The sequence below is a fragment of the Archocentrus centrarchus genome, chromosome 9, assembly GCF_007364275.1.
Source record: "Archocentrus centrarchus isolate MPI-CPG fArcCen1 chromosome 9, fArcCen1, whole genome shotgun sequence".
In the NCBI taxonomy this organism is placed as follows: domain Eukaryota; kingdom Metazoa; phylum Chordata; class Actinopteri; order Cichliformes; family Cichlidae; genus Archocentrus; species Archocentrus centrarchus.
The window spans coordinates 11,258,680-11,272,424 of NC_044354.1; the positions used below are offsets into that span (position 1 = coordinate 11,258,680).

General features: G+C 41.6%; 2 protein-coding genes across 2 annotated transcripts; one reads left to right on the forward strand and one right to left on the reverse strand.

Annotated features, from left to right (window-relative positions):
• Nucleotides 1–659: 659 nt before the first annotated feature.
• tmed7 (transmembrane p24 trafficking protein 7) lies at nt 660–4,641 on the reverse strand. Its single transcript, XM_030737537.1, has 4 exons — nt 4,501–4,641; nt 4,022–4,217; nt 2,870–3,115; nt 660–1,720 (listed from the first exon to the last, which is right to left on the reverse strand). The coding sequence occupies exons 2-4, from the start codon at nt 4,178–4,180 to the stop codon at nt 1,484–1,486; spliced, it is 642 nt and encodes a 213-aa protein (XP_030593397.1). The 5' UTR covers nt 4,181–4,217; nt 4,501–4,641; the 3' UTR covers nt 660–1,483.
• A 3,234-nt stretch (nt 4,642–7,875) lies between these two features.
• On the forward strand, nt 7,876–13,459 carry LOC115786020 (RNA-binding protein MEX3B-like). The gene is made up of 5 exons (XM_030738012.1): nt 7,876–8,490; nt 9,408–9,646; nt 9,851–9,896; nt 11,645–12,363; nt 12,808–13,459. Exons 1-5 carry the CDS (start codon nt 7,896–7,898, stop codon nt 13,207–13,209), a joined length of 2,001 nt encoding a protein of 666 aa, XP_030593872.1. The 5' UTR covers nt 7,876–7,895; the 3' UTR covers nt 13,210–13,459.
• Nucleotides 13,460–13,745: the final 286 nt, after the last annotated feature.

The following is a 13,745-nucleotide window of genomic DNA, read 5'->3' on the forward strand; positions in this document are numbered from 1 at the left end:
AACCAAAAATAATTCCTGCCTGAAAACCAAACCAGCCAGATGAACTAAGCCTGTAAACCACTGTGGCCATCAGGAGAACAGGAGATACTGTTTACTGAAATGTGTACTGAAAACCTTAAAAATAAAACATGCATGTTTGCCATCTTGCTTTCTGCACTGCTAAATAAATCCTATGATGAAAAAGGGTAAAATGATACAGGGAGAACCCAGAACGAGTAATTAAGCTTTCTAAATCTTCAGTTTTGTTCCTTTTAAAAAGTAAACGAGAGAGTGAAACATCAAATTGCAACTCATATTCACTTGAATTTTCTTCTATTCAAGCAACAATTTTCCAAACAACATGAATGATACAATATTGCTGTATAAAACCAAAAAGGACAGTGTCAGGCCAAAGACAAAGACTTGAGAAGCTTGTGCACTTCAAATAGCTGGCATTGTCACTGAACACACAAAATTATACTTTTTAAATACAAGAATATTACTCATTTCTTTGTTGTCTGCCACATTTGAGTCACACAGATGTAATAAACAACCCCCACATCCAGTACGTTGTAATTTACCTTGGTGTTGTCACACTAAACCAACCAGCATTCCCCCCCCAACATAAAAGAGAGCAAATGGAAACAAAACTTTTTTTTAAATCTTTTTTTTTTTTTTTCTTTAAGGAATTGGGTTTGCAGTCACTCATGGTATACCTTCTGCATTTTAACTTCAATTCTTCAACTCAACAACCTTCTGAACCTTCTTCTTTCAAGCTAATATTGGATTAAAAGATTTTTTTACTCTCCGAAGAGCACAGCAAACTCCTTTCTAATGACTATCTAAAATGACAAAGCTGATCAAAACAAACACATCTACCATTTCTCACTTAATAAAGTGAGGTTTAGTAACACAGAAAAATGCAACAGTTTCTTTATAAACAAATACAACCTTTGCATTGTGAGTGTAGCTTTTGACAACTAGTGCTCTGCAGATAAAGAAATATCTGCAGTATCCTTACAATATGAATACATTTAGTCCAAATGTCCACTCAGGTGCTTATTTTTGGAGCAGTCGGGGATGAAAAGCAGAACAGATCATGGAGACAGAAGTCAGAAAAGGACACACTTAAAACACATTTAGAAATTATTTCAAATATTCAACTGACTTAAAATTTGTCTTTAACTATATGGCCAGTGCTTGAACTGCTTCAAATCCAGATAGTTACAAGCAACACAATCAAGTCTTCCTCCTGTTTTTTTTTTCCTTTTACGCCTCAAAAACATTTTTTTTTTTAACCCACAACTAGTTTTCTTGTCAAGACTAATTTGCATGAAGTTTTAGAACAGCTGTGCTGAATTAAGAAGCCACGTCAGATTGTATGACCTGGCCACTTGATATGATTAAATTTCCGATCAGCGCTGCTGTTCCTATGCACTCCATACACACAAGCCCAAGAACAGACAAAGAAAGTGATGAATCAGATCGGGGATCTCAGAGGCTGTTATGACCCGACACGTGTTGTCGTGGTCTTCTTGTCAGAGAAGAAGCTTCTCAGCAGGACCACCTGGCTGATGCTGACCACCAGAAGGATAATGGCTTCACCGATTGACCAGAAAGCAACGCGGGTATTTAGGTCCTCTGCACGACTGCGTCCCTGGGCCTCACGGAGGCGGAAGTGCGTCTGATAGTCGATTACCGACTTCAGAGCCTCATGGATGGACACGCAGGCCGACTCCATCTGGAAATGGTGAAGAAATGGGAAAGAAACCTGATTTTAGATCTTTGGAATGAGGCTGAAAATACTTAATGAATTAATCTACTTGGAATGTCAAATCTCTAAGGCTGGCTGTCTGGTGGGGTGGGGTGCTGTTTTGCAGTTGGATCTTTGGTATTTTTTCTGAGTTGTTTTGGCATTTTTTAATAATTACTTGTCCTTAGCTAATATTACAATAGCTACCGGACATTTTGTGGTTATCCTAATGTATCTGAATAGACATGTCTTACTCTATCCACATTCAAACACATTAGTGTTTGAATGTGTCACCAATGTGTCCATTTCCAACATCTTGCTCTTTTTCTGTCTCTCAAACCACTTGATCTGTTAAGTTTTGTACCTGATAATTGTCAACCACCATGTACTGAAGCTAATGAAACAACAACAACAGAAAATGACTCCAATAAGTCAAATCAGTAACATCAAACATCTCCGACAGCACTGGACCAAATATCCACATCGTTCAGAAGGAATTTTGTCCCATTATTCCTTAAAGAGCTGCTTCACCTCAGCCATATTTTTAAGATGTTATTGGCTCTCTTGAGGTAGTTCCACACCATGTTCAACCTGGTCATTGTCTGGGTTTTGACTGGGTCTCTCCACAAGTGGAATTTTCTTTGAAATCATTCTGTCTTAGATTGCTGGTTAGGATAACTGTCCTGCTGCATCACCAAATTGCTGCCGACCTTTAGCTGCCATTATCCTGTAAGAGTAGCCACAGTACTCAGTTTTCATTTACAGCCACACCTTGTTTGCTTTCTGATGAATTCTGATATTACTCTGTGATCCTTTCCATAAAAAAAAAACAAAAAACAACACAAAATTTTCATTCTAAGATGGCTGGTCGTTTTTGGAAGCCATGGTTTGAATGAAATAATGCATCTTTGAACTTTTTTTTTCTTTGAAAGCACTGACAAACCACATTTCCAATATTTATCTCCAGAATTTAGGTGCCACTAATTTAAATAAGCTGTATGAGTTCATGGGTGTAACCAGGATGAAGACAGGATTTAAGGTTTTAAGTTATCTTGCTTTAACAAATGCAATGAAACCAACATCAGAGAGAGAAACAGGCGCTCAGCTGGATTTCGTGTCCACCCTCTTACAGCTTACCTGAGTGAGAGCAGTGACTCTGTTCTCATTGGGGAAGAGGGGAGGGTCATCGCCAACCTGGAAGTCAAAGTAAACCGTCTTGTGCGTGAAAGTGGAGAACTCATTGCTGAAGCAAAACTTGTAGGTGCCATTCTTGGCTGCGGTGAAGGTAAAGCTGTCATATTGCTTTTTCATCTCTTTGTAGAGTGTTGTTCCATCTGGGTCCTCCAAACGGCAGTCCACATCATAGTGACCCCCAGTTACCACCTGGGAATTGAAAGCACAGAAGGAATGAGTAACAAAGTGAAGGAGGGGTAGCATGTATACTGACAAGATTTTATTGATAATATTTTTGCTTAGAGGTTGGATTCTTGATCAGTTTCATTTCTGAGTCCTATACAAGTTTTCTGTGTCAGTGTGACTAAATCTAAACACAGCGTAGAAATAGAGCTTAACAACAACAACAAAAAAATAAGCATTCCTGCAACTCAGGTGTGAAAAAGGTCCACTAACATGAGTGTAATGTCACTGTTTTGCAATTGACAAAAAAAAAAAAATTAGCAATCACTGGCCTGGAGAATTGTCATTCTTAAGGACTGGGAAATTTGAAAATGGTTATTAAAACTCATTTTCAATTAATTTAATTAAAAGTGACAAAAATGATGGCTGGATGATAAATTAAAATGACTACAGGGTTATTATCATGGCCAAAATTTAAAAAAATAGAACCATCACCTAGATTTATTTATTGCATTGTTTCTCTTTTTTTGGCACCATTGTGGGATTATTTCACTTTTAAATATTGCGCAACACCATGCTGCTAATGCACGCACGCGCACACACACACAGTTCAAGTGAAATATTTAAGGCACGTCACAGATAATGAACAAGATAAATACAGCAGAGATCTATCACTCATATCTCGGCCTGCTATTGTCTGGACCCTCTAATTAAATGTAGATATTTACCTGCAGATCTCTCAGGTAGATGTTGATTAACTGAGCTGGTTTAGACTGGTATGAACATAAAGATGTTCATACCAGTGGACGTTCATCTTTGAAGCCTGATACAGACTTAAAGGGGACAATCCAGATTCAGTTTAACTTTTGGGCAATGCTCTCCCGATTAGGATGATTCATACGGCTGGGGAAGATCGAAAGAAGAGACACTCACCTGAAACTCCAGGGTGCATTTGGTGCCGATGATGATGTCCTCGTAGAAACACTGCTTGGCGTTGTCTGGCAGCTCAAAAGTTAGCTCGGAGCCGAGTACCCACCCACAAAGCAGCTGGGCCCACAGCACCTGAAGCAGCACCCGAAGCGATCCGTACATCCTGTAGACCGAGAGCTGACAGCTTCTAAGGAAAAACCTGCAGAAACAACAGACATTAAACTAAAATCATCACCGACTGTGGGGAAAATAGCGACAAGGAAAACCCGGACATTGATATAAGCGGCTAACTGCTAGCTTAAAGCTAACTAGCGAGCTAGCTGGTCTTTAAATTTTAAAGAAATAAGGAATCTCGGGATTTGTAATATGTTTCCACGATTACTGGGTCCGTGGTTTAATAGAACATACGCAGTAAATGTAATTACAACTAATCCAAACGTTTAACATTTCATATTTTGTTTGAGTCAGAATTAGCTACTCACCTCAAAGTCCTCACCCGGATGCAACTAATGCTAAGACGGGTTTGCTAACGACACACCTCATTGGCTGTCATGTGTAAAAGCCCACCTTTTGCTTTCTCTCATTCGTTCAAAAAAGAAGAGGCGGAGCGCTTGTAAAATCACGTGGTCCTCAACCACGTACGTGTGAGCAAAGCGTAGCTTCCCTTTTATTACGAACGCAGGCTCCAACGTGGCCGCCGCTTAAAATGAAAGTGAGGCATGTTTAACAGTTTGGACCAGAGATACCCCTGAAAACAAATTCGGCTCCAAATTAAAAACCATCAATAAAATTAAATTTGTCCTCAGGCCGCAGACACTTTTTTTTTTTTTTTATCAGATGGCTGAGTTACTCCAACACCTGAAAAAGAAGATTTTAAAAATATTGTTTAATAAATTCTTGACCATTAAGTTAAAGATATTCACCTTCATACTGAATACTCATTCAATTTCAGATAAGACTTAATGTATATTAATTTAAGCAATTTTCAAAATCTACTTTGCCCAACTTTTAAGTAATTATTTTCAAATTTTGCTCAAATACACTTTTGATATAATAATTCAAACTATTAGAAAGGCAATAGATTCAACCTTAGGAAACCATTCATTATTATTTTATTAAAAATTATTGTAACAGGGTTCAACATAAGAGTAACAAAGTTACACAAGATAACAGGTTTAAATGGATATATTGCTTTTATTTATAGATTATGACACAAATGCAAAATTTCATTATATGTTTTCATTATATGTTTACATATATATGACAATAAAGAAACCTTGAAACCTTGAAACAAAGGTTATGAATACTGAGGACCACAGAAATGTTGCTTAATGATATTTTATATGTTTTTAACACGTTTGTAATGTTTGTTATATGTACACAACAGGGTAACAAATCAGCACTAGTATTAGCTTACTTGGAAAATGATGGTAACTGTGGAATGTAATGGACTGTGAAAGTCAAGGATAAATGTAGTTATATAAACAAAGGAAGGAAACCTGTCTTCTTTTGATAATATGGGTAACAGCATTCCTTTGGTTAGAGTGACTCAATCTAGTCAGGAAAGATTGGAAAAATACAAAATATGTCAAAGAGGACTGACCGTTGGTCTGCCCATAGTGTTAGCACATGACACAATCATGCCACTTCCTCTCAGTCACATCATCTATCTCACTGTCTTGTCTCTTCTTTTTCCAGGCTAAATAGGTTTTGGTAATAAGGTTGCTCATATATTGTGGGGCACAAATTGCCATGCATAATTACTGTTATTTAAAATATGTTGATGTTAAATAAATTGGTTTAACAATTATAAGAGACATGTATCAATAAAGTCAAAACAAATAAGTGGATTCATTATTCATTTTGACTGTTATATTTGACATGCAAAGTGGTTATTGAGACATTGGGACAAGAGAAAAATTCCATTTTGGGGGTTCTCAAGAGCTATTTAATATTTTAAATAATATTTTGGAACAACTTTTTCAACAGCTTGGTTTACATTTTGTCTCAGTGCAAGTGCAATTTACGCAACAAATGTCCATTCATCCATTATCTTCCGCTTATCCTGTTCAGGGTTGCAGGGTGTCTGGAGCCTATCCCAGCTGTCATAGGGCAAGAGGCAGGGTACACCCTATACAGGTCACCAGCCTGTTGCAGGGCTAACACAGAGAGACAGACAGCCATTCACACTCACACCTATGGACAATTTAGAATCACCTAACCCCATTTACTGCATGTCTTTGGACTGTGGGAGGAAACTGGAGTACCCAAAGAAAACCCATGCAAACTCCATACAGAAAGGCCCGGGCCAAGGTGGATTCAGACCCAAACCTTCTAGCTGTGAGGCAGCAGTGCTAACTGCTGCGCTACCACGCGCTTCCTTTTAAATGAGGGGCCAAAGAAGTCGTAATTAAGAACACTGAAACATTTGCGTCTGATCACATTTTATTCAATACTTTTAACCCTTGAACTGATATGACACAACAGATACATCATCCATAAATGTCAATTCATATGTTCCATCCATACATCCAGGTCCAGGTCTCAAGGGCTGCAGTCTAAACAGAGAAGCCCAGAACTCCCTATCTTCAGCCACTTCCTCCAACTCATCTTGGTGGACACAAAGGTGTTCCCAAGGCAGCTGAGAGATATAATTCCCTACCAGGGCCTCCTCCTGATAGGACATACCTGGAATACCTCCTGGAGAGCCCTCCTGGAGAGCCCCAGGATGCATCACAGTCCTTTGCCTCAAAAGGCGTCTTTTGATTGAGTTTATCATTACAAAATTAGCCCTGCTATCAGAAATCATGGTAAAGTATTACTGCTCTAGAGTTTTGTAGACACCCTGTTTACTGTATTTCTGTCTGAGATGCTGCCTGACCAGCTCATAGCTCATAGGTGTTTCCACCAAAGTCCTGAATGCATATTAGCATTCCTCAACTTATTGCTGGGTTGCCTACCAGTGATTTGTAAGAATGAAAAAATATCCATACAGTTTTATTAATAGTGGGTTCACCCTTAAATGTACGTTGAGGGCAGTGATGTCTCCAAACCCTTGAACATTTCCACTTAGTGATATTACAGATGGCAAGGAGCTGGCCTCACATTGATCTATAGGCTGCTCTTGCCATGCTAATAAAAATTCTCCATGCCTTCATTAAAAATTTACTTCCCTATATGCATTTATCTCTTGATCTCTTTACACAATGCAGACTGAAAACATCAGCATGGCTCTCTCTGCTCTCACATCTAATTTAAATGTACTCATTTACTACCTTTGGGTATGTAACCCATGACAACATCCGCCTATGTTGTATTATTCTAATTTAATATTCTCGTAAAACAACCCCCCTCATAACACATGCACATTGAGTGCATCTTCTTGATAGTTGTGAAGTTGCAGCTGACCCCCAAAACAAGTTTCATGTGAACGAGCATTTACACATGTATTCTGTCTTGCTTCTAGTGATTTTCATTTCTCTTCTCTCCAAAGCTTACCTCCACCTCTCCAGGGTCACACTTCAATGCTGCCCCAGTGTCTTCATAGATGTTCTGCACCAACTCAGGTATACTACAATGATGGGGGTAATGTGAGTTTTATGTTCCCTTTTCTGAATGTTGCAATCATTGGCTGTATGAAGGCTTGAATCGACATTGTCATTGACACTCCACACCACCTGTGGCGGTAACGCACCAACTTATCGTCAACTAGCTGCAAATAAATCTCAACAAAGAAGAGCACAGGAGCGCAGTAAAGACAAAACAAAGCCACACATTTCAACGAACAGGCGCTGGTCGCTTTTTATTTTTTATAAACAAATATATTTCATTCATTATTCATATCGATTACCGGCAATATCAATAAAAGACTTGCATCATGCCGAGCAGTACGTCTTTGCTGGAGGCTGATGAGGGAGAGTCCGAAGTCCCACCGCCGCTCCTGCACGCTTTCGCCGGTATGGGCCTTGACGAGCATCACGGCGCCCAGAGTCAGACGCTCGAGCAAGCTGACGAGAGCCTCCCCTTTCACCACCTTCCGCTCTCCCATTTCAGCGTCCTCGGTACGGTCCTCGACTTGAAGCCCTTGCCGCTGCCTCGTCCGCCCTCGGGAGACGAAATGAACAAAACGGCAGCGGCCGAGGACGAGGAGGAGCCATTACTTGCAGCCGATTCCACGGGCTGCACCGGCGCCTCGTTGCTAGCACAGGCCCATCGCAACCAGCGACGCCCATCGGGGCCGGTTAGCTCCGGGATGGAGCACGTCGAGACGGTGTTGTTGTACAACGGAGACGAGCAGGACGATCCTGCGGTTGGCGGCGCTAGCATGACGATGCTATCGTCCGGCGGGTATGGAGAGCCGGACTACGGAGAGGCCGAGCCTTCGCTGTTGACTCGGCGAAAGAGCGTAAACACGACCGAGTGTGTGGCCGTACCGAGCTCGGAGCACGTCGCGGAGATCGTGGGCAGGCAGGGTGAGTCGTTGTTGATTCGTGGAGCTAACGTTAAGTTGCTAACGGAGTTTAGAAGAAACTTTATGGGGAAGAGAGTTAGGTAGGACCAAAGTACGAGAAAACGATATAAAGACGTTTAAAGACTGCTGAGTTTATTTGATAATTAAGAGAAAGTTTGGGATTAAAAACGGTAAGATAAAACGAGGTTGTTAGTTTATTTTGTCGCAAGGAAAACTGGCATACTTAGCTACTAGCTTAGCATTCCTCCTCCTAACTGGGTCAACACTAACACCCTCGCCCAACGCCCTTAAAAAAAGTTTACACCTAAAGTTTATTTAGCCTCTGGAGCCCACTCGGTGTCCTTGTTGCAGTAGCTCGTCTGTATTATGGGTTTGTTGTCTATGGTTCGCTGACAGCGAGCCTTCCCGCAGACGTGCCTGGCCGTGCTCAACCAGCCTGGGCTTTGTCTCGGAGGGGAAGAGCATAAAGAACAGTCGGTGTGTTGGTTACCATTGCTTTGCCACATCAGCTGCAGGTTATAGTTAGCTCCGCGACATAACCGATATGATTTAATCAAATTATCCCTTTGCTTTTCTTTGTATGTAATCTTTTTACATAAACTTTACATAAATGGTTGGGCTGGGTTAGTAGGAGAGTGTGATTATGTTTGAGAGCAAGTTGGGGGATGGTGCACAGACTGCGGTGTTGACAACAACAGGAAATGGCTCTGGTAATGATGCTGGACTCTCAACCACTGCTGAATGGAATATTTAATTTAAAAGCTATGCAACCTTTATATGGCATTAATGACTGGGAACTTATACTGCGTGGGTCATGATCTTTTATTAGTCCAGTGTGGAGATGCTGAGTTTAAGAGTTTAATTTTGAATCTATGTAATGTGGTACATTTTTAAACCCTTCTCTCGCCACTGTGACAGGCTGTAAGATTAAGGCACTTCGAGCCAAGACCAACACCTACATTAAGACTCCAGTAAGGGGCGAGCAGCCGGTCTTTGTGGTGACGGGGCGTAAAGAAGATGTGGCCATGGCTAAAAGGGAGATCCTGTCTGCAGCTGAGCACTTTTCCCTTATCAGAGCCTCTCGGAACAGGACGGCCCCTCTGACTGCTGGAGCTGGCCTCGGGACCCCGGCTCTACCTGGACGGACTACCATTCAGGTTAGCAAGCCTGACTTTAGATGAGAAAAAAAAATGACATTCAGGGATAATCCTATGCATTGAATCCCATTAAGGACAACCTTTAGGATGACTCAGTATTATTAGTGTCAACATCCAAGCAAAATTCTTGTATAAAAAATGCTGTCTGTTGTGTTTGTAATTTAAAATGTGTATAGCTAACCTTTATTTTTTTCAACCCTACAGGTGCGGGTGCCATATCGTGTTGTTGGGTTGGTCGTGGGTCCCAAAGGTGAGTATTTAATTTGCTCTGTATTTACGTGACTGCTGTATGCTCCAATTGCTGGAAATCATAGTCTAAAGAGAGTTCATAAAACAAAAACTCAGCAAAACTCAGCATTGCCCTTTATTTTTTTATCATTTTCATTTTTATCTAGCATAGATGGAAAAAAATTGGTAGGAGAGGTGTGAAACATGCAGTTTAGGATGAATGATGTTTGACAGAGCCAGAGAAACAAGTTTCTTGTCCCCAGGTGGCTTACAGATGCAGATGCAGATGCAGACTAAAAGTGTACTTTGGAACATATAAGCAAACCACTGGGGGGACTACTCACAGATGTGTAAAACAAAGCTCTGCTATCAGGCCCACATCTAACAACCTTGTGTTTCTGTATTGTCTAATGGATATCCTGTATTTCTAAAAGCCTCTGCATCTTGATATCCGTCAGCTAACTCCAAAAGGTTCCGTTTTGCTCTCAGCTAATCTTTGTACACATTACCCACCTGTTTGTCAAGAAGCCCAGAGGCTAATTACGTTTTGCTCACAGGAGTGTTTAACTCTTTGTCTTATTGACATTATCAGCTGTGTGTCAAATAGTTCTGGGGTGTGTTTTTTTTTTTTTTTTTTTTTTTTTTTTTGTAAACTGAACTGCAGCAGTCCTTGTGACATTGCGCTGCAGAGGAAGTGATAGGGTGTCAAAAAGAGTCACTGAATTTGAACATTTATGAGGAAACGCTGCTCCACACAAACAGAAGTGACAGGTGTGCTGTGGATTTTGACTTTCCAGGAAAGAGTGTTTACAGGCATTAAAATGATTCCAGGATCCTGGTTTCTTTGGTAAACACACAGTATTGACATTTGAAAAGGTTTCCACACTAGATCTGAACTCAGTGTTGTGGTCAGGTGGTGTGGACTTCAGCCAGGTGAGTCAGTAGGCCAGCCTGTAGTTTAGCGCTGTAATTATTGCACAGCTGTGCTGCTTCCAATATCAAAAGCACATTTAATTATTATAAAGAAATGTATGTGGGGTGCTGGTTTGGCTCACTGGCTTGAGCAGCTGAGGCTAATACTGAAGCCCGGTTTGAATCCATTCAGAGGTCCTTTGCTACCCATGTTCTCCCAGCTTTCCTCTGCTGGTAATAAGGAATAAGGAAGTACGTAGAGCTGGTGTGATTTGAGATTTTTATCCAGCATTGTTATTGTAAATATTAGTTTTACTACCTGCTACTAATTCTCAAGCATCCATTTATCCTTTCAGGAATGGTCATGCATGCTAATGGTGGACACTCGTATTAAAGAGTTTCACATAGTGAGGTTATCATTAGGTACAAGTAATTACTCTGGGCCCAAAAGCTTAGGCTTTAGATTGATCTTAATACTCTTGTTCTGCCAGTTTTTCCACGCTTGGATCTGTGTGATGTCGAAGAGAGGGGGTATTCTTAATATGGTCATCTCAAACAGAGCTCAAAAGCCCTGCCCACTTCCTGTTCAAACTCTTTTGTTTGCAATTGGGTTAAGGAGCAGTGAAACTAAAGGGGTGAAACCTGTGATATTTAGATTAAAGATTATTTTAAACTGGAAAAAGCTACTCTAACGGAGTTCAGGAAGAAATTATGATGTTGAAAAGCCTCATGATATGTCCACTTCTCTCTACACTGGACAATCATGCAGCAAAGTGACCAGAACGTTTGAGTCTTGGTAGTCGATGTATATCTTTCTAATGTTTTGAGTAAAAGAGCTGGTCTGGTCATATCTTTCAGGAGCAACCATAAAACGCATTCAGCAGCAGACTCACACCTACATTGTGACGCCGAGCCGTGACAAAGAGCCAGTGTTTGAGGTTACGGGCATGCCGGAAAATGTGGACCGGGCGAGGGAGGAGATCGAGGCGCATATCGCCCTCCGCACTGGAACCTGCGGGGGCATTGAGGCTCCAGGTGTAGACAACAATGACTTTCAGTTCAACGGGACAGATGTCAGCTTTGAGTCATCAGCTGGGTTGGGAGAGGCCAGATGGCTTCACGCAGGTGCATCATCACCAGGTGGCAGTAGCTTGCTGCCACTAAACCTCAACGGTACTCAGCGAGTCAATAGCAATATTAATAGTGGTGTCAGGATGTCTTCCAACTACCGCAATGACAGCTCCAGTTCCCTAGGCAGCGGCTCCAGCTCAGCTGATTCCTTTTATAGCAGCGGGAATGGCAACCGAATGGCAGACGTCAGCCCGACCTGTCCGTTTAATGCCAATGCTAACAACAACAGTAATGGCGGCAGTGCAAGTTTCTGGTTTGGCGAGGCGGGCCTAATTCCCGTGGGGTCTGAGGAGCTGGTTGGCCTGGGAGTTGGAGGCTCCTCCTCAGGATTTGAGCCATTAACCATTTCCACCGCCCATTCTTCACATCCTGCTGCACAACCACACATCTGGAGCCCCTTTGTGGACCACCAGCCTCTCCAGGCCTTTGATGCTCTGCAGTCTCAGGTAAGAGAAATTTAACCTCCGCATGCAACTTTATGGCCTCCTGTGCAGTTTAAAGCCATTTAAATCCTTTTATTGTCAGTAGCATGCAGTGAGGGTTTGATATGTAAATTGCAGGCTCAAACTGTTACTTATCACAGCTGTCAACACGCCAAATGATTCTCTCATGTATAAGCAATATGTTATAATAGTAGGTGCCTTAAATCCCTTAAAGTCATGGTGTCATACCCGTCTGTGCTGCTGAACATAAGCCTCGGTAAGCTAAGTTAAGCTAAGTTAAGCTAAGTTAATATGTTGGTTCACAATAATTTAATTCACTAACTTTGTTGCATGCATAGCTCAAGAAGCTCATAGCACTGAAGGATTTTCAATTTCAACAGAAAATATTTGACTTCTTGTAGTTTTCATTTGTATTTATCTAATCTTTATTACCTCTGATATCTCCAGACAAGTCAGCCCGGGACACCCCGGCTCTCTCCAACCTTCTCTGGGGCCGACGCCTTGGAGCACCCTCAGGCCCAGCGTGTTCACAGAGGGCCGTTTGGCTTGGCTGGGGCCCTCGACACCCACAGGTTCCCCTCGTACAGCTCGGCCTTCTCTTCCTCAAGTGATAGCACCGCCTCCTCAGCCTCCCCTCCGGAATCCTATCAACTGGGGCTCGGATCAGCGGGGAGGGGACAGGATTTGTGCGTCCAGTGTATGAATAACCAGGCGATCGCTGCCTTGGTTCCTTGTGGCCATAACCTCTTCTGTCTAAATTGTGCCACCGAGATATGCCAGGGTCCAGAGGCTGTGTGCCCCGAGTGTCTGTCCCCAGCCACCAGGGCCATTCAGCTCCGCAATATGTGATTTTTTTTTTTTTTTTTTTTTTGTTTTTTTGTTTTTTCTTTCTTCTTTATGCTTGATGAGAGAGATCAGCCTCCCCGACACTTATGGTTCATATTGTGAGCCATAAGTGACCCTAAAACTGATCCCAAGTCAGTGTTTAGGTGCATCCTCATTTGGCTTCCTCCAAGCTGGTGAGGAACAGTAGGTGAATAAGGAATGATGTTGATTTAGGGCATAGGTTAGGGTGCTGAGCCCGTTCACGTGCCTGGTATTGTGAAGTCTTCTTCCTTGATTGATCAACAAGAGGGTTAGAAGCCCTCTATGTAGCATTGGGAGGAGGGGGGGTGGGATATAAGATTTAAAAAATATATATATGTGTTAAATTTTGTTTGTTTTTTTTTCCCCTCCTTAAAACCTTTAGTTATCTTGTTGCCTTTTTTGACCTTTTTTGTCTACATCTTTTTTTTTTTTCCCCCCATTTTATTTTGCTGCTGTAGTTTTTATTTTTTTTAAATATGTTGAATTATGAGCCAGCCCCTTTGCTTAGAAAACCAAAC

Coding starts and splice junctions, on each gene's coding strand:
- tmed7 (XM_030737537.1), bottom strand. CDS start 4,180: ATGTACGGATCGCTTCGGGTGCTGCTTCAGGTGCTGTGGGCCCAGCTG. Junction 3,116..4,021: donor AATGCACCCTGGAGTTTCAG/GTGAGTGTCTCT, acceptor TTCAATTCCCAG/GTGGTAACTGGGGGTCACTA. Junction 1,721..2,869: donor GAGTCACTGCTCTCACTCAG/GTAAGCTGTAAG, acceptor CACCATTTCCAG/ATGGAGTCGGCCTGCGTGTC.
- LOC115786020 (XM_030738012.1), top strand. CDS start 7,896: ATGCCGAGCAGTACGTCTTTGCTGGAGGCTGATGAGGGAGAGTCCGAA. Junction 8,491..9,407: donor GGAGATCGTGGGCAGGCAGG/GTGAGTCGTTGT, acceptor CCACTGTGACAG/GCTGTAAGATTAAGGCACTT. Junction 12,364..12,807: donor TTGATGCTCTGCAGTCTCAG/GTAAGAGAAATT, acceptor TGATATCTCCAG/ACAAGTCAGCCCGGGACACC.